At 40.6% G+C, this 23,679-nt stretch overlaps 1 protein-coding gene across 2 annotated transcripts; it reads left to right on the forward strand.

Moving 5' to 3' along the window:
• The first annotated feature begins 15,870 nt into the window (after positions 1–15,870).
• Positions 15,871–23,145, forward strand: KCNV1 (potassium voltage-gated channel modifier subfamily V member 1). 2 transcript variants are annotated; one of them, XM_061439112.1, is made up of 4 exons: positions 15,871–16,116; positions 16,333–17,695; positions 18,557–19,086; positions 22,560–23,145. In XM_061439112.1, exons 2-4 carry the CDS (start codon positions 17,229–17,231, stop codon positions 23,069–23,071), a joined length of 1,509 nt encoding a protein of 502 aa, XP_061295096.1. In that variant the 5' UTR covers positions 15,871–16,116; positions 16,333–17,228; the 3' UTR covers positions 23,072–23,145. The 2 variants fall into 2 exon arrangements, with proteins under 2 accessions (XP_061295096.1, XP_061295097.1); XM_061439113.1 differs by having other exon boundaries at positions 15,871–17,695.
• Positions 23,146–23,679: the final 534 nt, after the last annotated feature.

A 23,679-nucleotide genomic window follows, 5' to 3' on the forward strand; every position in this document is an offset into this window, starting at 1 on the left:
CTGGAATAATGGATTGGATATTTTCCAGGCAAATCTCCATAAATATTTTTCTTAGCTTTTCTATGCATTTGAAGGTGATCCAAGAGCACTGGACTGGGGCATGCATTCTCTTAAAACTGATGAGCAATCTTGTGTTTAAAGGCTCTTGGAAATTATCTAAACTAGGAGAAAAAGAATTGTCAGGAAGAGGTGACATATCTTTTCAACATTCCAGGAGAGTTCAATAAACAAGTCCCACAGCCAGTCCATCTATAGAAAGATAATGTCTTCAGCTCTGGCTTGGGAAATTGAGAATTTAAATATATAAACAAATACTTCCAAACCTGAGCTCTGAGAACTGCTACATTTCATAGTAGCATATTAAAGCTTCTAATTCATTGTCTGCACAATCTGTATTTATTAGTGCAAATTATATGACAAGACCTGTATTAAGCCCTGAGAAAATGTCAGTGAACAATTCAGACAAGACCACTACCTTCCAGAGACTTACATGGCTGAGTTGGAGAGACATGAGGAGGTGTTAGGAGTGTTCTTTTCTTCCCTCATCTTGTAGCTGATATTAAACAAGACACAGGAGACAGGCAGCAATAGATCAAAATGTCCGGCCTATGTAGCTACAAATGGTTGGACAGCTCAGAAGCTCTGAAGACCTTGGAAAGACATTTAAACTTTATTCTATGTGCAATGAAAATGGGTTGAAGGATTTTATATAGGGACCAGAATTATATTCAGAGAAGGCAATGGCACCCCACTCCAATACTCTTGCCTGGAAAATCCCATGGATAGAGGAGCCTGGTGGGCTGCAGTCCATGGGATCGCTAAGAGTTGGACACGACTGAGTGACTTCACTTTCACTTTTCACTTTCCTGCATTGGAGAAGGAAATGGCAACCCACTCCAGTGTTCTTGCTTGGAGAATCCCAGGGACAGAGAGCCTGGTGGGCTGCCATCTATGGGGTTGGATAGAGTCAGACACGACTGAAGTGACTTAGCAGCAGTAGCAGCATTCTATTATTTGAATTTTTTTAAATGCCATGACGTAACATATAGGAGTTTGGTAAAAATCAAAAGTGGAAGAAAGAAAGCACTAAATGGATACGAAGAGTTGATAGCTCAGACTAGAGTCACAGTGAGGGAGTGGAGGAGTGAATGGATTTGAAAAACATTTTGTAGAGAAAACTAAGCTCTTTAATTTTTAAAATGCAAACACATTTTACAAACTGCCTCTTAACTGTTTGAAATGGTTTCAGAAGACTTAGGAAATGTTAATAGGAACAGCTCCTCCAAAATTCTATCCATTCATATTCTTGACAATCAGAAACAAGTAGGAAGCACTGTCCTTGCAAACACACTCCACAAACTCATCAATAATAAATGCCCTATTCCTAAGATTAGAAGTCTAGGCAGCCCTGATCTAAGTCCAAACCCCACTGGGATAAAAATATTGGAAAGAGGGGGAGATGGGTGAGGTAAGGGTACTCAGACTTCAATGATGTATGGTGAGTTACAGCAGAGCCATCAAAAGGCAAAGCAAGAAAAAGAGAACAAATGTTGTTAAGGATGTGCTGAAACAGAGTTTCAAGCAACAAATAAGATTCGCTGGCGCTGGATGTTCAGACGGAACAGCAGTTGAGCATGCCAGGTGTGTAGCAATCAGAGACCAACTGGCTCTTTTTGTATCTAAGAATCGTTTTTAAAGGAAGACAGACTCTGTAATAGTGGCTGAAATCATGAGGAAGATGATTGCCATTTGTGTCTGCAATGTGCCCGGGGGGATGACTATTGAGAACCTGCTATTTCACTTTTTTTTTTCTTCAGTAAAATGTACAACTAGCAGTTGCTGAATATTAACACCTTTGTGTTTTATGCTCAGGAAAGAAAAATAATGACAAAGCTTTATGACTTTTCAGAAATATTTCACTTCATATAAAGAGAACTCACTCAGTCGTGTCCGACTCTTTGTGACCCCATGGACTGTAGCTGATCAGGCTCCTCCATCCATGGGATTTTCCAGACAAGAATACTGGAGTGGGTTGCCATTCCCTTTTCCACGGGATCCTCCTGATCCAGGGATCAAACCCAGGTCTCCCGCACTGCAGACAGACTCTTTACCATCTGAGCCATCAGGGAAGCCCTCACTTCATATATGATCTCACTTAATCCCTAAATAGTCTAATCTCTTATTAACATATCAAGCTTTTGCCACCAAAAAAAAAAAAAAAAGGCTGGATGTCTTGATTGACAGGGCTTATGACATGTCTTAGGGAAAATGCTTCTCTCCCATCTGTTTGGAGATGGATACTTAATTGAAGTCTCAGCAAATGCTATTTCTTAGTCACCTAATCATGCCATCTCACCTAAGATATCATCTATTAACCATTTCAGCTGCCCTTTAAGGTGGGTTGTGGTCCTCTGATGAATACACAAAAATTTTGCTTGATAATCATTGCCCTTTTGGGTCAATTTTTTAAAAGACTTTTCTGCCTCACTGCAGATGACTGGCAAGTACAGAGAACAAAATGTGGGAGGAGTTTCCGGTTCTGCATCATCAATGAAAATTTTCAACCATATGTTACAATTTCAGATTACACTCGAAATGAACCACTCAACATGGTTATTGCCATCTTTGAACCACAAAATGCACTTCTACCCAGATTCTCCTAAATTAGTACTAAGGTTAAAGCAGTAGTCACCAAAATTGTAAATAGTGAAAATTTTAAACATGTATATTGTCAACTCAAAACAACGCTTTTAGAAGCATCAAAAAATAAGTCAAGCTCTAAAAAAGATTGTTTATATTTCCAATTTGCTATTTTACAGAAGAACCAGTTAGAAATGATCAATCAAATATAAATATTTTAAAGGTAACATGGGTTTCTGTAATGATATTGGTGTCAATAAAACAGCTAATTCTATGAAGCAAGAGACACATTTAGCTTATACAGAGGGTACTGGATGTTGTTATGGATTTTGTAATTTGTGTGTTAACTCACACAACATTGTCACCTTTTTCAGTTAAAACATCTCAAAAACTTACACTGGTTCTGAATCACTCCAGATTAATTCACAACTCAAGAAATAGCCATCATTCAAATTCTTTAATGTTCTCTACTGATAAAAATCAATTCATATGTGTTACTCTCACCAGGCATGATATAGGCCCACTAAAAATATGGAAAAATTAAATAAACTGAAACTGTAAGATAGTCATACAGAATGCCTAGCTTTGCAAATATATTATATTCCAATGAATAATATTCAATTTTAATTATTTTAATCTTCACAACCCAGATAATCACGATGGTGTGATCACTCACCTAGAGCCAGACAGCCTGGAATGTGAAGTCAAGTGGGCCTTGGAAAGCATCACTACAAACAAAGCTAGTGGAGGTGATAGAATTCCAGTTGAGCTATTCCAAATCCTGAAAGATGATGCTGTGAGGTGTGCTGCACTCAATATGCCAGCAAATTTGGAAAACTCAACGGTGGCCACAGGACTGGAAAAGGTCAGTTTTCATTCCAATCCCAAAGAAAGGCAATGTCAAAGAATGCTCAAACTACTGCACAATTACACTCATCTCACACGCTAGTAAAGTAATGCTCAAAATTCTCCAAGCCAGGCTTCAGCAATATGTGAACCGTGAACTTCCAGATGTCCAAGTTGGTTTTAGAAAAGGCAGAGGAACCAGAGACCAAATTGCCAACATCTGCTGGATCATGGAAAAAGCAAGAGAGTTCCAGAAAAACATCTATTTCTGCTTTATTGACTATGCCAAAGCCTTTGACTGTGTGTACAAGAAACTGGGAAATTCTTCAAGAGATGGGAATACCAGACCACCCGACCTGCCTCTTGAGAAATTTGTATGCAGGTCAGGAAGCAACAGTTAGAACTGGACATGGAACAACAGACTGGTTCCAAATAGGAAAAGGAGTACGTCAAGGCTGTATATTGTCACCATGTTTATTTAACTTATATGCAGAGTACATCATGAGAAATGCTGGACTGGAAGAAGCACAAGCTGGAATCAAGATTTCTGGGATAAATATCAATAACCTCAGATATACAGATGACACCACCCTTATGGCAGAAAGTGAAGAGGAACTCAAAAGCCTCTTGATGAAAGTGAAAGTGGAGAGTGAAAAAGTTGGCTTAAAGCTCAACATTCAGAAAACGAAGATCATGGCATCCGGTCCCATCACTTCATGAGAAATAGATGGGGAAACAGTGGAAACAGTGTCAAACTATTTTTCTGGGTTCCAAAATCACTGCAGATGGTGACTGCAGCCATGAAATTAAAAGATGCTTACTCCTTGGAAGGAAAGTTATGACCAACCTAGATAGCATATTCAAAAGCAGAGACATTACTTTGCCAACAAAGGTCCGTCTAGTCAAGGCTATGGTTTTTCCTGTGGTCATGTATGGATGTGAGAGTTGGACTGTGAAGAAGGCTGAGCACTGAAGAATTGATGCTTTTGAACTGTGGTACTGGAGAAGACTCTTGAGAGTCCCTTGGACTGCAAGGAGATCCAACCAGTCCATTCTGAAGAAGATATCAGCCCTGGGATTTCTTTGGAAGGAATGATGCTAAAGCTGAAACTCCAGTACTTTGGCCACCTTATGAGAAGAGTTGACTCATTGGAAAAGACTCTGATGCTGGGAGGGATTGGGGGCAGGAGGAGAAGGGGAAGACAGAGGATGAGATGGCTGGATGGCATCACTGACTCGATGGACATGAGTCTGAGTGAACTCCAGGAGTTGGTGATGGACAGGGAGGCCTGGCGTGCTGCGATTCATGGGGTCGCAAAGAGTTGGACACGACTGAGTGACTGATCTGATCTGATCTGATCTGAAAGAATTAAAATTATATGAATAAGTTGTAGAGAATTCTGATTTCAAAATTCAACATTTACTAAGAGTTCTAGGAATTTTGTATGGTTGTGTGAAATTCACTCAGTTGGGTCTGAGTCTTTGCTACCCCATGGACTGAATTCTCCAGGCCACAAAACTGAAGTGGGTAGCCTTTCCCTTCTCCAGGGGATCTTCCCAACCCAGGGATTGAACCCAGGTCTCCTGCATTGCAGGCAGATTCTTTACCAGCTGAGACACACAAAGGAAGCCCAAGAATACTGGAGCGGGTAGCCTATCCCTTCTCCAGGGGATATTCTTGACCTAGGAGTCAAACCGGGGTCTCCTGCATTGCAGGCGGATTCTTTACCAACTGAGCTATCAGGTTACCATGTCTATAAAATACGTATTTGGAATATTTTGAGTAAACAGTATCAAAAACAGCTAAGGAACAACTAGCTAATTATTTGCACTCTAGTTTTGTTTTGTTTTCTTTATTTTTTCTACATTCAAACTGCTTTTTTCACATATGAGAGTGAAAAATGGGAGTGTCAGTTGATAAACTGAGTTAAGGAAAAAAAAAGCTATATTGGTGAAGTATAAAGAGGTAACTAGAAAAACACTGCCAAGACATTCTGGAAACATCAATTCTTGTTTGCCATTTTGGAGGTAAAATCATTAGCTGGAAGCTAGCAAGGAGATCGTTTAGAGTAGCCTGTCATTAAAAAAGCTGCCCAAAATTATCAAAGAAAATAATTTCAGCTTATTGTGGATTTTTCTGGAAACCTTGCAAGGTTACTGTGGAGCATAAATCACAGGCTGTCTCTATAATGCATGCCAGTGTCCATCTATAACAATCTGCACCATCTCAACAGTTACCATGAGAAAGCAATGTAATTCTACAGTATATTTAAAATATATACATAGGTACTGATATAGTTAATTCTTCTGTTTAAGGTTTCATTCCTATGCAGTGGTAATATTCAATATAAAACATGACTGCAAATTTGAATGTCTAATGTATGTACATATTTCATATACTGATAGTTTTTTGTGTGTTTTTTTTTTTTTAATTTCTGGTCCATGACATTTTTGCAGTCAGCCCAAGGCATCCACCTGGAGAATTATGGGAAGACAGGTAATTAGTGTTGCCTGAGCACGAAACACTTGATGCTTTCAAACTGTGGTGCTGGAGTAGACACTTGAGAGTTCCCGCAAAGATATCAAATCAGTCAATCCTAAAGGAAATCAGCCCTGAATATTCATTGGAAGGACTGATGCTGAAGCTGAAGCTCCAAAACTTTTACCACCTCATGCGAAATGCCAACTCATTTGAAAAGACCCTGATTCTGGGAAAGACTGAGGGCAAGAGAAGAAGAGGGCAGCGGAGGATGAAATGGACGGATAGCGTCACTGATACAATGAACATGAGTCTGAGTAAACTCCAGGAGATAGTGGAGGACAAAGGAGTCTGGCATGCTGCAGTCCATGGGGTCTCAAAGAGTCGGACATGACTTACTAACTGAACAACAACTGTTATAGAGAACATGGTTAAGCTGTAAAGCTTTCTACACGAGGACCTAAGGAACTTGTATCTAGAGCAGCATTTCTCCTAAGAGTGCTACTAGCATTTTGGGAATGGCAATTCTTTATTGCTTATGGTTAAAAAATATTTAGTGTGTCTAGTTCTTAGGTTCAGTTCAGTTCAGTCACTCAGTCATGTCCGACTCTTTGAGACCCCATGAATTGCAGCACGCCAGGCTCGGTTCTTAGGTAGTAATTGCCAATAACATTCTCCAGTCACTGTGACAGATAAGAACAGCCCCTATGTCCCCAAGACCACATTTCCAAACGTCTGTTTACAGAAGAAGTACTAACACTAATTGAGAACCAATGACTTAGAAGTAGGGGGGGCGGCAGGGAACACAAATAATTATAAAGAGAAAAAAATGGAGGAGGGGAGAAATGGAAACATCACTGGATCAGGGTTCTTGTACCTCCAAAAACACATTGATGACAAATATCTGCAGGTCCTGGAAGGGCACTTAGAAACTTCCAGGAGGTATAGGAAAGCCACAGAATGTGTGTTAACACCTCGCCATTCCTTTTCATGAAAAGCTGCAAGCTCTAGAAGTTGCCCCAGTCACTTCTAACTTGGGGCAGGTGTGGTTACACGGAAGTAATAGTAGAAGATGAGAGAGAGAGAAATGTCAGGTTACAGACAGGTAAAATGTAAACCAACAGTTCCATGAACTACTGAGGAGAGACACAGATGAGAGGCTTAGAGGGCTGACTGTTTATAAACTGAGGGCAAAGAGAAAGACAAAAAGAGGAGGAGCTGAAGACTAGAAGCAAAGAGCCCAACAGTGGCCTCTAGGCACACACATCCATGTACACCCCAGGAGTCAGTCCAGGAATCCCAGTATTTTCACTACACTTGCACTAATGGTATAAAAGCAACAGATGCGCTTATGTTTTTAGCAAACATCAAAGTGGTGACACCAAACTAGTTGTCATATTCTTCACAAATTTTCAGGAGACAGGTGGGAAACCAGTTTTACTTAACAATATCCTAGATGAGCAATAATGAAAGTTATAAATTTTATTAAAATAGCAATTGTATTCAATCTCATCACTTGGGTACATGTCTTTTTCATGTTTTGTTTGACTAAATGGGAAGTGAACTGAAGCTTTCTGCAGCCTACTTCAGTACCATGCTTTCTTGAGTATAAGCACTTGGGTAATTTGAGTTACAAGCTGAACTAACCCTTTTTCTCTCGTGAATCCTCATGTTTACTTGAAAACCTGACTGATAGACAAACTGGTTATTCAGATGTCTATGAATAATTTCCTAAGAATAAATGAATGGATCCTGCTACTGTCAAGGAAAGCTGACAGTATTTGTTTCAAATGACAAAATATGAGCTTACAAGTGAAAATTAGAATTTCAGAAAGCTTATTTCTACCACCATAAGTTTCATAACTTACCAATACTTAAAAAAATTTCTGATGAAATTAATAATGATTTTAACAAGGGATTTTTAATGTTGTTTAACTAAATATTCTATTTGGGGAGATATACAAAACTAAGAAACCAGAGGGTTTCTCTGGTGGCTCAGATGAAGAAACTGTCTGCAGTGCAGGAGACTGGGTTCTATCCCTGGGTCAGGAAGATCCCCTGGAGAGGGAAATGGCAACCCACTCCAGTATTCTTGCCTGGAAAATCTCATGGACAGAGGAGCCTGGTGGTCTACAGTCCATAGGTGGTAAAGAGTCAGACATGACTGAACGATTAACACACACACACACACACATGAAGCCATCATTTTCCAAATGAACAATGCATGATATAACAGAATCATGAATGGATTAAAAAATCCATTCCAAGGGCAAATTAGCCCAGTGGATTTGAACAAAACTGAATATGAAAAGTTCCCGGGTACAGTTTCAGATTCTACTTTGGCACTCACCTGTCTAGTGTTGTACAGAAGAATGTACAAAATTATATGCAAAAGCGATTAAGTGCCCCACTTTTTCCCAGTTACCTATCTGACACTGGATTTTCTTCAACACAAATATCAAATTTCAACAGTTTGAATCCAGATGCAAGTGTGAAAAACTGTCTTACTAAGCTAGATATGAAAAATTATAAAACAATGTCATTATTCTTGCCAATTATGTTGTTTTAAAAAAAATCTTTATTATCAGAAAAATGTGTTCTTTTGTTGACACCTATTGGGCTTGAGACTTATTCTTAAGTGATTAAATAAATATTTAAAATGTTTTCTACTTTAATTTTCATATGATAAATGTCAATAGATATAAGCCATATCAACAAGAGATATTTTGGGTTCTCAATAATTTTTAAGAGTGTAAAGGAGTCCCAAACTGCTGCCCTGAAGCATGGATCAACCACCTTTTATGATAGCTATCTTTGAAAACCTGGAACTTTTAAAGCAAATATTTCAATAGTGTCCCTTCTGCAGTAATAATGTTAGTGATCCCTACCAATTCACTGGAGAGAGGCCCACTCACTTTGTGACTCTTAATGACTCAGGGACAGATTCTCATTCAAATCAGCGATGAAAGTAGATCATCATTTCTCCAGCTTGGTTCCAACTGTAGGTGATGTTTGCTTGCCCATATTCACAATATTGAAAGAAGCCACATGCTCTTCTATCAGGGTCTTATTCAAGCACCTATCTGTTCAAGTGTATAAAAACTTACCTTTTATTTTACATTTTGTCAATAAATAAATATTTTTCAAAGATCTTTGTTGCCAGTTGGTGATGTCATTAACACAACAAAAATGAAACAAGCCAAAAATTAACTTCACATAGAGTCTTTTTTAAAACTTATGCTAAAAATATTTGATATTTTCCTATTTATTGAGCATTATCAAATGAAGAAATAATTCTAGTATACTTTATATTAATTTTTTAAATCAGATTTAAATAGCTTTTCTATAGATATATGTGAACACATATTCATCTATAAAACTACCTAGTATTCACCAAGCTTCAATATAAGCAATAATTATCTATTCTTGATTTTTTGATGAGCTTCTGCTACCAAAAGTAAAACATGTACGGCCTAGCACCATTGTAAATATTAAATCTATTACTAACTTAATGTTTTCCTAAATTAATTTTAAAATTCCTATTTGTTTTGTGTTTCTTCTTTCACAGATTCTTTAACTGAGACTTATTTTCTTTTTTTTTAGTAAGATGGTTTATTTTATTTATTTATTTTTGGCTGCACTGGTTCTTCATTGCTGCATGAGGGCATTCTCTAGTTGTGGCAAGTGGGGGCTACTCTTCATTGCAGTTTGTGGGCTCTTCACTGCAGGGGACTCTCTTGTGGAACACAGGCTCTAGGCCCACGGACTTCAGTAATCACAGTACTCGGACTCAGTAGTTGTGGCGCATGAGTTTAGTTGCTCATTGGCTTGTGGAATCTTTCTGGAACAAGCATCAAACCCATATCCCCTGCATTGGCAGGCAGATTCTTAACCACTGGACCTCAAGGGAAGTCCAAGGCTTATTTTCATTTAAAATATCCTAAGTTAATACTGAACTGGATATTTCTCATTGCTGCCATGAAAATAAAATAGTCCCAGTTACTAAAATGGATAAATTGGACTTCACACAATTTTTTTAAAAAGCAGGCCCGGGACAGGTTTGCTGTTGCTTCCACTTCCTATTTGGTTTAGATTTCCCGGAAAGCTGTTTGTGGGAGAACTAGGAAGCTGGGTCTATAACTGAGCCGTCAATCAGAAGCAGTGGTGTAAGGAGAAGCCATATGGCTCACTGCTATTTTTCATGTTGAGAAAAATAACAAATTTTTATATTCAGGTCCCACCAATGTAATTACACTGTGTAGAGAAAATATGCTCTGGAATATATACAGTGATGCAGGGCTCTTTTTTCAAGTCAACCAAATTAATGTGTACTGACTAAAAATCCATTTTTATATTCTTTTGAACCAGTGAAAAAAGTATAAACAGATCATATAATTAAAAGTAGAATGCAGTGATTTTTGAACTCAAACAGTCTGGGGTTTATTCCATTTGTGTGCAATGGATTTCATATATAAAATATTTGCTGAATGTTCTGTGTGTTTAAATTGAGATCAAAATCATAGGTATTCTACACAGCATTGCAATCTAGTTAACAAAACTACTTTGGCACAGATTTCAGCATATGTATCCTAAAAAATTACTTCATGTTTTCTTTAATTAGATCATGTTTAAAATGCCATGAGGGTGCCATTTAAAAGAACTACACTCCATAACTAAGAACCATTTCTAAAGAAAAATTGCTTTTCCCCTTACTTATCTTTACTATTTTCCTTATTTTGCTTCTGATTATTCACTACTTTTCATGATAAGAGTAATAATAATGTGATCCACTCACCCACATGGAAATCACTGTAAACTTTCTTTACGCTGAGTTTTTCATGTGTGTGTGTTGTGTGCATATTCACATGTATGCAATAAATAATGTATATGTATACATATTACCTGTATATACATATAAGCATCTCCCCTGAAGCTTAGAAAATTACATTTCTACAAATAGTTACTGAGTGAAAAACTTTTCAATTTTTTGAGTTGATTCCGGGAAAATCAAGAAAATGCAACCTAAAAGAAACTTTATAACACATATGGATTGCAAAGATTAGCTGTCTTACTGCTAAAGGATGGAATTCAGGTTTCCTGAGTTCCTTGCTAATGAAAGAAAGCACTAAACAAAAGAAGGATAAACCTAAATGCAATTTTACTTCTAATATTAATAAATTGCATATTCTCAATTAGAAATGGCTTTTAGTGGTTCTGTATGATGCAACCTGTCTATAATCATAAGGTAATTCAATAGCGCTTGGTAAAAAGGAATTAATTGGAATTTTCAAGTTCAATATTAGGTTCACTTAACAGCTTAAAGCACCTGATGAGTAGAGCACTTGCCTTGCTTTTGCTCCTCTGCTTTTAAATCTTGTTTATAAGAGTTTAATTTCAGTGTAATTATAGGAGTTAATCCAGTGAACAATAAGTGCCTGATTCTACATATTTTCTCAGTAACCCAGGAAAAATTTAACTATATCTTTTGCGTATCATAAGAGCGTAGTGAGAATCATTGAATGACCAATCCAACTGTCCCCTTTATGATGGTTACAAGAAAGATCCAATGTATTAAAATGTGAAATCACAGGCAATATGTTTGTTGGTCATGGTATATGAAGTACAGTCATCTCTCAATTATTTGAAGCAGAGAAGAAAAATTTTCTCTTTATAAAAAATATTTTTAAAGAGAAGAGCATTTCTCATAGTGATTTTCCATCACACATTATTTTCATATTAATGCCCTTCAAAGGCTTTGAATTAAACAAATATGTTCAAGTCTATATTGACTATCAGTATGTCAGTTTTGGAGAGGGCAATGGCAACCCACTCCAGTACTCTTGCCTGAAAAATCCCATGGACGGAGGAGCCTGGTAGGCTGCAGTCTGTGGGGTCGCTAAGAGTCAGACACGACTGAGTGGCTTCACTTTCACTTTTCACTATCATGCACTGGAGGAGGAAATGGCAACCCACTCCAGTGTTCTTGCCTGGAGAATCCCAGGGATGACGGAGCCTGGTGGGCTGTCGTCTATGGGGTCACACAGAATCAGACATGACTGAAGCGACTTAGCAGCAGCAACATGACACTTTAGAAGTTATTAAAATGCCACGATCCTGGTTTCTCATCTGTAAATTAAGGATTATAATAATACCCTCCTTGGAGGGTTCTATGAATTATATTAATAAATGAAATGAGATGAACACTTACCACGATATATCCCATAGTAAGTGCTCAGTAAGTGGGGGGGTGGGGATCAGAAAAACATTCCTGCAACATTGTGATAATAATAACTGTGACAACAAGAATAATGACACTGTACTAAATATTTACATGGATTATCTCATTTAATTTTGAAACAACAACATAAGGTGAACACTGTTGTCACTCTTATTTGTAAAATAAGGAAAGATGTAAGGTAAGAAAAATGAGACAAAAGATTCAAGAAACATGCTAATGCCACACAGCTAAGAAAAGATAGGGCAAAGGTTGAATAAGTAAAGGTAGCAGCTATTATTATCATATGACTATCCTCATCATCACCATCATCAACCCATCCTGTGATCTTTGTAGCAGACTAGGCTATAAAAATGAGTTCTTGGGTATTTCCAAAGATAATTGCCTCCCGTTGGAAAGAATCCAGAATGAGCCCACATTAAGCTAAATTCTGCATTAGAGTGGGCTGTTATACAGTTGGGAGGATTTATTCCAAGGACCCACAAGGCACATGAAAGATGAATAGATAGAATTTGTCAGATATTCCTTTACCTTTAAACATATTCCAGTGCAGTGAAAGGAAAGAAGATAAAATCATTTTGTCCTGACACAAAGGCATTTTAAACAATATTAACACAATTAACTCATCTGGTGGTCAGTTCCTAGGGAATGAAACACAGCCAAAGCTAAGCATGCACACCTCAATGAAATATGGTCTGTGTTACCAATGAATGATAAAGGGATTTTCATGTGAACATATAAGCCTACAGTGAAGTGGCTGAAAATTAAAAATGTAGCGCTTACTTAAGTGAAATTCAATAAAGCACTTTTATTCAGAAGTATTTCAGTCATTACATGTTCTTTATCTATTTAATTATCATGATATTTATATATATAAAGTTGCAGTACTTTGAATATAAATTAATAAGAAATGTACACTTTCCTTAAAAAATATTTCAATCACTTATGATCATGTATGTATAATCTTTTTAAAACATTCATAGAAAAGATAATTAATAATTTCACAGAAACATTATATTATTTAAGTAAATCACCCAGGTCTCCTGCATTGCAGGCAGACGCTTTACCTTCTGAGCCACCAGGGAAGCCCCTAAGTAAATCACAGAATAGCTGAATACAACGTTAATATAAATATATTCTCATTACTTTTTCAAAAACCTAGATAAAATGTTCTAGATTTGTAATCATAGACATTTTGAATGTGGCTTCAAATGACTTTTTTACTTTTATAATTGTCAGCTTAAGGTATCTTGTGATTTTTCTTTTATCCAATTTAAAAATATGACTATTAAGAATATTGTTCATTAAGAAACTTGGAAATATTCATAAAAATTGGAAGAATTAAAAATACAAGCTGTACCTGGAGATTCAATATTCATATCGATATTTTAAAGACTTGATAGATAAAGTGAAATACCAGTAGAGCACTTCATCACACAAGACTGTTAATGGAGAATCACCCGAATATGACATCTGATGACTCGGGAAATACACTCAAAGTCATTAGATTGTCGAGTTTTCATGTCTCAGTTCTGTGCTGCCTCCTACATGACAATCATGTTCCTCCCATGCTAAGTAGGAATGAAATCGAAAGCAAGACCTCACCACCCACAACTACTTAGCAACAATTCTTCTTTCACTTCTTCACATACTTCAAGATATATGTCAAGTCAAGATCAGAGACCAGAAAGGATACCCTTTGAATGGATTCATTGTCCCTGACCATTGTATGTTTTCCACTGGACTCTCTGACTCAAACCTGGACAATCGATGAGAGGGCAGAGGTAACAGATTAAAGGGGTCAGTACACAGAAGAAGGCAGGGATTTTTACTATCCAAGAGACTCTATATTTTAAGATGGGTCATTTGTGTTTGTATACTCCCAGTTAACTAGTAATCATCTTCCTAGTTATAATTAGGACTAACTATTAATTAGTTGAAATCGTTTTAGTCAATATTGAAGGTCAATTGAAAATGTTGGATCTTAACAGTTGAAATGAAATCTGAAGTCAGAAAGACCCCTTCACATACTCCTTTACACATTCATTGTACAACCGGAAACGCTTCTTACTACCTGTGAGCTTCTGAGTTGAGATTTGTGACTAAGGATAACAGTACATGGGCTTCCCAGATGGCTCAGTGGTAAAGAATCTGACCGAAATGCAAGAGACACAAGTTAGATCCCTGGGTCCAGAAGATACTCTCGAGGAGGAAATGTCAACCTGCTCCAGTATTCTTTTGGGAAAAGCCCCATACAGTCCATAGAGTAGGAAAGACTCACACACGATTGAGCATGCATGCAGCAGGGAAGGATAACAGAATTTACTTAATGGGATCATTGTGAGAATTCAGATGCTTAGCTTGAGGCTTACACTTCAAGGATGGTTACTGTTACAATTGCTTACAATTGCTTCTATAAGACACCACTATTACAACTGAAGTCCAAGGTGCTGGTGGCAGTGCAAGAGACCCATGAGCCTCAGACACCATTTGCTAACCTCTGGTCACCTTCCAAGACCTCCCTTCTCACCCAAAGCTGTCATTCTCCTCGGCCAGTTTTCCCAATTCCTCACAATAATCTGTAAAGTTACGGGAGACTGCTACTGCTAATCATTTGATTCAAATTATTCACACTAAGGGATGAATAAGGCAGAACTTTTGGCTTTTTTCAATGCCCAATCAACAACTGAAATACTGGAGAAGTTTTTCTCTCTATGCAAGGGAAAAGCTTCACCTCCTTAAAAAAAAAAAAAAAAACTTCACAGTACCTGTATACTAAGTCATGTCTCTTTGCAACTCCATGGACTATAACCCACCAGGCTTCCCTGTCCATCCGTCTCTATCTCCCCGAGTTTGCTCAAATTCGTATCCATAGAGTCAGTGATGCTTTACATCCATCTCATCCTCTGCTGCCCTTTTCTCTTTTGCCTTCAATCCTGCAGAGCATCAGGGTCTTTTCCAATGAGTGGGCTCTTTGCATCGGGTGGCCAAAGTATTGGAGCTTCAGCATCAGTCCTTTCAATGAATATTCTACTTCACACTATTGTTATGACGATCACACAAAGTACTGGATGGGTAAGGGGCTTACAAAAATTTCCTGGCCTAAAGTAAGCACCCAGTAAACACTGAGTGTTTTTTAATTAAAACTTGAACTTTTACTAAGGAAAGTGTTGAGGCCTTTGCTGGCTAGAGGTCCCACTGCTAGCTGACAAAGCCAGAACTACACAGCTGTGTTTCACATCAGTCTATGAAAAAGCCCTTTGTACTGCATCAAACTGCCTGCTTATCTCCTTATAAATACTTTATAAAACTACTTACAAGGTGGGGGGAGGGGAGGAGATAAGTATGGTTCACCTATTTTTGCAAAGACTTTTGAAAAAAAAAAAAAGGCAAGGTTTCCTGCAGCTTGCTGAAATTAATGGGGAAAACCTTGAACCATGCCACCCAAAGCAGTTAACATAATTGCCCTAACCCTGAGTTTAGCAGGATTAGGGCAGTTACACAGCTGAAAATTTTGTTCTTTAGCATTCCTGAGCGCACAGATTCAGGGAACCGGGAATCTAATATAGGAATCCTTGAAGTGCCTTCAGGATGAATGTAATATTCAGAGTCACCGAGCGCCTCACTTCCTCCTCCGGTCTCAGCTCCCTCCGCTCCCCGCACTCCCCACAGCTGGCGCCGGGAACCGCCGGGGGCTGGGAGGGAACGCGAGCGGGGGCGGCCACCCTCCGCCGCAGCCGCGGGGCCGGAGCCGCGAGTCGCGTGGCGACAAGTGGAGACCAGAAGAACTCGGTGGCGAGCACAGCTCTGCTCCCGGACCTGTCAAGTCAGACTCGTGTAGATCCAGAAGATCAAACCTAGGCTCCGTAACCAGCAGCGAGCACTTAGCGCAACCCAGATGTGCCTGGAGCAGCAGGTGAGTCACCCTGCCCGCCTCCCCACTCCAGCCCGGTGTCCAACAGGTTGGCCAGGGCGTGACTCCCGGGGACCCCGAGGATGCACTCCTAGCCTCACCTGGGCGCGGCGCTCGGCTTCTCCCTTTGCCGAGTTGTCGTTCCTATTTAAACTCCTGCCCCAGCCCACGCCTGTTCTAGTCCTTGTCTTTTTGCCTTCCCTTCTCCTAAAATGACAGCTTCGCTGTGTGCCGAGAAACGCGCCCAGAACACCTCCTCTCCAGGAAACTTGTAGGGACAGACTCGGCTGAACCAAAGGGCGCAAAGTGTCTCAACATGTGATACGAGCTGGCCACGACCCCTGGTTCGCAGTGACTCGCCGAGACTTAATCAAAAGTCAGCGTTAACTGCGCTCATTTCCCTACCAGGAGGTCAAAAATTAGGAGAGGAGGGTGCCAGAATGATTGAGAGTGAATGCCAGCAAATGATACGCCTCGCGCGCCCGGGTCACCCTCCCCCACGTGCGCGCATCGCCAGCGACCGCTCCCCGGGAGGCCTATGAGGCCGCGCCGCAAAAGAAGAGGGAGGAATATACACCCCGAAGTTGCAAAAGACTCAGACCCGGTTACCCCTTCCTTTGCTACTGAACTTTCCGTTTTGGTCCCCTGCAGGCGGGCGTGAGTCTCACCCACCCCCTTGCTTACATTCCTTCAAGATTCGACGAGCCCTCCTCCACGGTAGACCTCCCTCCTCTGTCCCTCCCCACCCGCTCCAGCGGCCGCGAGGCCTTCCACCCAAACACCTCCAGGCTGGAGGTCTCAGTTACAAAGTTGGAGATCGGGTAGTGAGTCCGAGAAGGACCACAGCGACCAATTGTGTGCCCGGAGGCTGTCCTCGGCTTGGTCCGCACGTGAGCGATTCCCTAGGGCGCCACCCCTCGTCTCCATCCCAGGCACGGATGCGCGGCTCCCGCGCACTCGCGGCTCCCTAGCGGCGAGAGGGAGAACCAGCACAGGGGGTGGAGAGAGGAAAGGTTCGCGGGTGGGAGGAACCCCCCTCGGGAGCCCGGGAAATCCCGGCCGTGCCAACCCCCTCCCCCTCAACTTCGAGGAGCTCTCCGGCAGCGGCGGCGAGGATGGAGCTGCCTCCCCGGGGCCGGGCGCCGCCGGACTCCTCGCTGGACAGCGCCTCCCTGACCTCGCTGGACTCCAGCGTCTTCTGCAGCGAGGGTGAAGGGGAGCCCCTGGCGCTCGGGGACAGCTTCACCGTCAACGTGGGCGGCAGCCGCTTTGTGCTCTCGCAGCAGGCGCTGTCCTGCTTCCCGCACACGCGCCTGGGCAAGCTGGCCGTGGTGGTGGCCTCGTGCCGGCGCCGCGGGGCCCTGGCCGCCGTGCCCAGCCCCCTGGAGCTCTGTGACGACGCCAATCCCGTGGACAACGAGTACTTCTTCGACCGGAGCTCGCAAGCCTTCCGCTACGTCCTGCACTACTATCGCACCGGTCGCCTGCACGTCATGGAGCAGCTGTGCGCGCTCTCCTTCCTCCAGGAGATCCAGTATTGGGGCATTGACGAGCTCAGCATTGACTCCTGCTGCCGGGACAGGTACCCGCGAAGCGCCGGGGGCGGGGGCGCAGCGGGGCGGGGCAGGGCAGCGGGCGCCGTGGGGATGGGGCGTCCAGGGGCAAGATTTGAGACCTCACCCAAGCCTCGCTCGAGCCAGGCCTAAGAACACTACCTGTGGCCGTTTAGGAGCCAGAAGAAGGCAGGGTGGTAGTGGGGGCCGGAAAGCATCAAAGCCAAGTTTTGATGGGACTTTTTGAACCTTCTGCTTTTTCTAGTGAAGGTATGCTAATTCATTTGTAATCAAGATCGGTCAGGCCTGCAATAAAGATCTGGTGATTGTAAAGATGAGTCAAAAATTATGCTCCCAAAAACACACCTACAGGGATGTAGGTTACAGTATAGAGAGTGGTGCTTTATCACACTTAGGAGGCTTCAGTTTTAAAACTTGGATAAAGAACTGCTTTAAATCCAGAAGACAGAAAGTTGGTTCTTTGTGAATAAGTGTGGGACTTTGGTGATCTATTATTTTGCAATTACTTTGCTATTATTACCATTTTATTATGAATATCTTTCCATTACCCACATTAAAAAAAAAAATTCCCTGTTGCAAACTTCTGTTCTTGTTACAAGAAAAAACTAGGTCGTAAAATGCATTAATCTAAAGTAGCTTTGCTACGTATAATTTATTCTGTATAAACTTCTACCACAAAAGCTCCGTTTTAAAAGCAACAATCTTTCACATTTGAGTCCTGTGAAAAGATGGCCTGGGTAAACTATAGCATGAACTTGTTCTGCATGTTACTGAATTAAGAAGCATGACTTCACTGCCGAGTTTAATTCCCACTTCACTTCAGTATTTTTAAAAAGTTAGACTAATCACCAGGTTGTCTTCCCTAAAAGATACTTCAGAAGAAAGGAGCTGAGTGAAACGTTAGACTTTAAGAAGGACACAGAAGACCAGGAGAGTCAGCATGAGAGTGAACAGGACTTCTCCCAGGGACGTTGCCCCACCATCCGCCAGAAGCTCTGGAACATCCTGGAGAAGCCTGGGTCGTGCACAGCAGCCCGAATCTTTGGGGTCATCTCCATCATCTTTGTGGCAGTGTCCATCGTCAACATGGCCCTGATGTCAGCCGAGTTAAGCTGGCTGGACCCACAGCTGCTGGAAATCCTGGAGTATGTGTGCATCAGTTGGTTCACGGGCGAGTTTGTCCTGCGCTTCCTGTGCGTGAGGGACAGGTGCCGCTTCCTGAGGAAGGTGCCGAACATCATAGACCTCCTTGCCATCTTGCCCTTCTACATCACTCTCCTGGTAGAAAGCCTGAGTGGGAGCCAGACTACACAGGAGCTGGAAAACGTGGGGCGCATCGTTCAGGTTTTGAGGCTGCTCAGGGCTCTGCGCATGCTCAAACTGGGCAGGCATTCCACAGGTATTCAGGTTTCATGATGCCTTTTCATTCGCTGTTGTTCTTAAGCATTAGGGCTTTGACCAGGGTCCAAGGGAAGCGACTCTTGACTCTCAATTGACACTCAGAATACCACCTGCTATATTTCACCCAATTATGATCTCCAGAAAGGTACTGAAATGCAAAACCTTGAGGTTGTTATCACAGGTAGAGAGGACAACTTGCCTCTCATACACTTTCTCTCCTTAAGACATGTGAGAAACTATTTAACCATATGTTTATTTTATTTTAACCCAGGTGCCCAGAAGATGTACAGAAATTAAAGACACAGTGCTTCTGGAAGGTGCTACATAAAATATGCATAAACAGCACATAATAAGATATGCACAAATTATATATGATATATAGGAACATAAGCCAGTTTCTTTTCTGTGTTGAAGGAAATGTTTTTCACAGAAGTTTGTTGGCAGAAGAAAAGTCAGTCCTCCAGGACCTTCTCTGGCTATGCGAAAAGAGATGACTGGGCACTGGGGGCCTTCTCATAATTTGGGAGAAAACAATGGAAATGTTTGCTTTAGAAGTAAAAGGGTCTTTGCAACCCTTTGGACTGTAACCCACAAATCTCCTCTGTCAATGGGATTTCCCAGGCAAGAATGCTGGAGTGGGTTGCCATTTCCTCCTCCAGGGGATCTTCCCAACCAAGAGATGGAACCCACATCTCCTGCATCTCAGGCAGAGTCTTCACTATGAGCCATCCAGGAAGCACTTACAAGAAAGCTAAAGACGCTAATTAAATGCCCTGTCTAGTATCTGAGAATTTTTTTGTCCTGAACTAGGGACGCATAAGAGAGACAGTAAGAAGAATGCCTTAGCTTTTTGTATGTATCCATAAAGCCTTGAAAATCTAAAGAACACTCTCTCTAGAAAAATGTCTACACAACACACACACACACAATTGTACATGAAGAATTATAGGCAAATCAGAGGAAATCATACAAATCCATTAAAGATGATGCTTCCATCCCTAAGGGCAGGGATTCTCAGTGACTGGCCCTGCCGTCTGTTAGATGTTCTGGAGCACATATGTGTTCCCTTATGTTAGACTTTAATAAAAACAAGAATCCCTTGAAAAGCTTGTTAAAATGCAAATTCTGAGCCCCAACTCCAGAGACTCAAATTTTAGTTTTGGGGGTTGGATCCAGAAGCATGCATTTTAACAAGCTAACTTTGATGTAGGTGGTCTTGAGAAACACTTTGAGAAACACTGGAGTAGGATACAATATTAATACGAAACATATAAATACAAATAACTGACTAGAGACTCCTATTCCCACTGATTTCCCTGGATATATGCCTGACTGGTCACCTAAAAGGAGTTGATGGTAGAGATCTCTTCTTATATATCTAGGAAGAAATGAACCTCAGATATGTTTTCCCCCCACATCTCTGAGAAAACTAGGACTGCTCCTAATATAATTTTGGTAGTGTATTTTCCTAGCTAGCCTCACATACCAGGGATTTGATAATGGGGTTTCCAACAACTTTTAGAAGTACCACTCTTTGTTTTTTGACACCCATAATGGGATGCTTTCTTCTAGTATTTATAAACTCTTCACAGGATTCAATTTAAAAACACCCAGTAAAGACTACGTTTTTCCCCAAAAGAAAGGAAAAAGAAAATAATAGTAATTTCCACAATGTCACCTCTTCAAAGGTTTTCTTAGTTCTAAGGCAAGTAGAAGTATTAATAAAGTCTTAATTTATTGAAAAGATATGAGCAGTTGCAATGAATATTTGACAGTTTTGTCTTTAGCATTACATTTAGCAAAATATAAACATAGAGCACATATTTCTCTAGGTATTAACTATAAAATGGAGAAGTATTATGAAATAATGGTTTAAGAAGACAGTGGTGGACCAGACAGCCTAGTTTTAAGTCTTTGGCATGTTACTTTGTACTAAATATGCTACTTTTCTGTGCCTTGGTCTGCTCACCCGTAAAATGGCATAATAAATATAACATCTATCTCATGTTATTGTTTAGGATTATCTGAGTTAATTGATATAACCTGCAGAAATTCAGGCCACTTTATTTCTTTTCCAAATGAACTGTTTAGAACATTGGAATGACAATAGTCTTTCCAAACACTATGCATTTCTTCATATGTTCTCAATTTCAGAAATCCAATTCAATACAGACACATCAAGGCCAGTTTTCTAAAAGGTATTCTAAAGATATTATTTAAAATGCCTTTTAAAGTTAAATCTCAAATTATTTTCAATGGTCTTTTAAAATAGCTGGCTAATAATTAAAGAACATCTCAAAATTCTAAGAACAAAATTCAGAATAATGAGAGCAGAAATAGTATTTTAATGTATTTAAAATAGTCTCTAGTGAATAAAAATTTAAACATAATTCCAAGAGGTATTACTTTGGACTTTTGAGACAATATCACTGTGACATCATGTTAATATGACTTCAAAATATGGATAAACTTTAATCAGTATCTCTAGTGTTAGGGAAGATACCTTATTCAAATAGCGATCCTATAATGGGCTCCTCTTGTTATAACTTTGGTATTTAGGACAAAAATTTCAATGGGTGTCATTGAAATGGAGGAGTACTGGAACCCCTCCTTTTAGAATGTCCTCACATGTAGATTTGATGTTCTTTTGTGAATTTTGTTCCTGAATCCTAACTTGTTTTTACTGCTTCACTTCATTCTCATCTTTTACTTCTTCTGGCTCTTTCAGATTATGATGCCCCTAATTGTGTTAAACTTTATCAGGAAAGTGAGAAAAACAGACACATAAAATATAAGGAGACAACATAAAACTGCCTTAGAATAGCGTGCAAGGTGATGTATTGAAATGCAGACCTGACCAAAAGAGCCCTCCTCGTACAATGCTGCAAAGGCTCTCATTGTCTAAAGGACAAAGTGCTATCAAATGTCCCCTGCCTGCCCTTCATCTCTTCTCTCATCTTTTTTGTATAAATAGTAGGTGTTTAATAGCTAGGAGCTTCCCAGGTGGTACTAGTGTTAAAGAACCCGCCTGCCACTGCAGGAGACCTAAGAAACACAGGTTCGATCCCTGGGTTGGGAAGATCCCCTGGAGGAGGGCATGGCAAGAATACCTGCCTCCAGTATTCTTGCCTGGAGAATGCCTGGCGGGCTACTGTTCACAGGGTGCACAGAGTCGGACATGACTGAAGCAACTTAGCATGCATACATGCACGTGTTAATAGATAAGTGAGTGAATGAATCTGATTATATTTATTTTTAGCCTTCTCAATCAGTCCCCGTCAACTAGACTAAGAACTTCCTGAAGATTGTAACTTGTCACCTCTGTACCCCCAGAACTTTGCCCAATGCTGGAGCCATAGGAAATGTCAAATGCATGTTTTGGGATGGATAGCAGGGAAGGAGAGGGAGATGGAAATGGGCAGAGGAAGGGAGAAGGGGTGGCCGTGACTGACACCAACTGTTCTATTTCAGGCTTACGCTCCCTTGGAATGACAATCACCCAGTGTTACGAAGAAGTTGGCCTGCTGCTCCTGTTTCTCTCTGTGGGAATCTCTATATTTTCAACTGTGGAATATTTTGCTGAGCAGAGCATTCCCGACACAACCTTCACAAGCGTCCCTTGTGCCTGGTGGTGGGCCACAACATCCATGACTACCGTGGGATATGGAGACATCAGACCAGACACCACCACGGGCAAGATTGTGGCCTTCATGTGCATCTTATCGGGAATCCTTGTCTTGGCCTTGCCCATTGCTATTATTAACGACCGCTTCTCCGCTTGCTACTTCACCTTGAAGCTCAAGGAAGCAGCTGTTAGACAGCGTGAGGCTCTGAAGAAACTTACCAAGAATATAGCCACTGACTCATATATCAGTGTGAACTTGAGAGATGTCTATGCCCGGAGTATCATGGAGATGCTTCGACTGAAAGGCAGAGAAAGAGCAAGTACTAGGAGCAGTGGAGGAGATGATTTCTGGTTTTGAATTCACTTTCAGTTTACTTACAAAACTTGTGTAAAACTAACTTGATTGATAAAGCCTTGATGTGGATGTCTGTACACTGCTGCTGAGTCTCTTTTGAGTCCTGCCTGTGTTCATTTTAGTTGACACGTTGCTTGGTCTACTAGAATAGCCCACATCCCCCCAAAACAACAGCACATTGTTCTGACACACTTGAGTCTCAAAAATAGCCATTTAACACCACCCAAGGCAGCAAGGCCAATAGACACGTGTTGGAATTGTCAAATATAAAATAATAGTGTAATGCATACAATAACGTTAAACGTTTTCCTATCACTAATTTTTAGAGTCTTTTGCACCTCTAATTTTAAAGGATGGACATTAAACGGCATAGCCCAGAGCAAAGATAAGTGAACACTGAAGATCATGGTGAACAATTTTGTTATAAAAAGATACTCTCCAAGTAAGTAAATCACTCCTTTCTTGAACAGTTAAAGCTGCTGAATATAACAATTAGCTTTTCGAGAGAAAATCCTGATTTGATGATCATAGACTGAGTGCCTGTCTTTCCTCTGGTGCAGACGTTGGTCCCAAATGGACTGAGTTCTGTGTTCCATCATTAGTTTTGAAGG

The sequence above is a fragment of the Bos javanicus genome, chromosome 14, assembly GCF_032452875.1.
Source record: "Bos javanicus breed banteng chromosome 14, ARS-OSU_banteng_1.0, whole genome shotgun sequence".
In the NCBI taxonomy this organism is placed as follows: Eukaryota; Metazoa; Chordata; class Mammalia; order Artiodactyla; family Bovidae; genus Bos; species Bos javanicus.

What these genes read in the sequence shown, in the direction of transcription:
- KCNV1 (XM_061439113.1), top strand. Translation starts at nt 17,229, where the DNA reads ATGGAGCTGCCTCCCCGGGGCCGGGCGCCGCCGGACTCCTCGCTGGAC. An exon ending in GACTCCTGCTGCCGGGACAG is followed by an intron (nt 17,696 to 18,556) that starts GTACCCGCGAAG and finishes CTTCCCTAAAAG; the next exon opens with ATACTTCAGAAGAAAGGAGC. An exon ending in ACTGGGCAGGCATTCCACAG is followed by an intron (nt 19,087 to 22,559) that starts GTATTCAGGTTT and finishes GTTCTATTTCAG; the next exon opens with GCTTACGCTCCCTTGGAATG.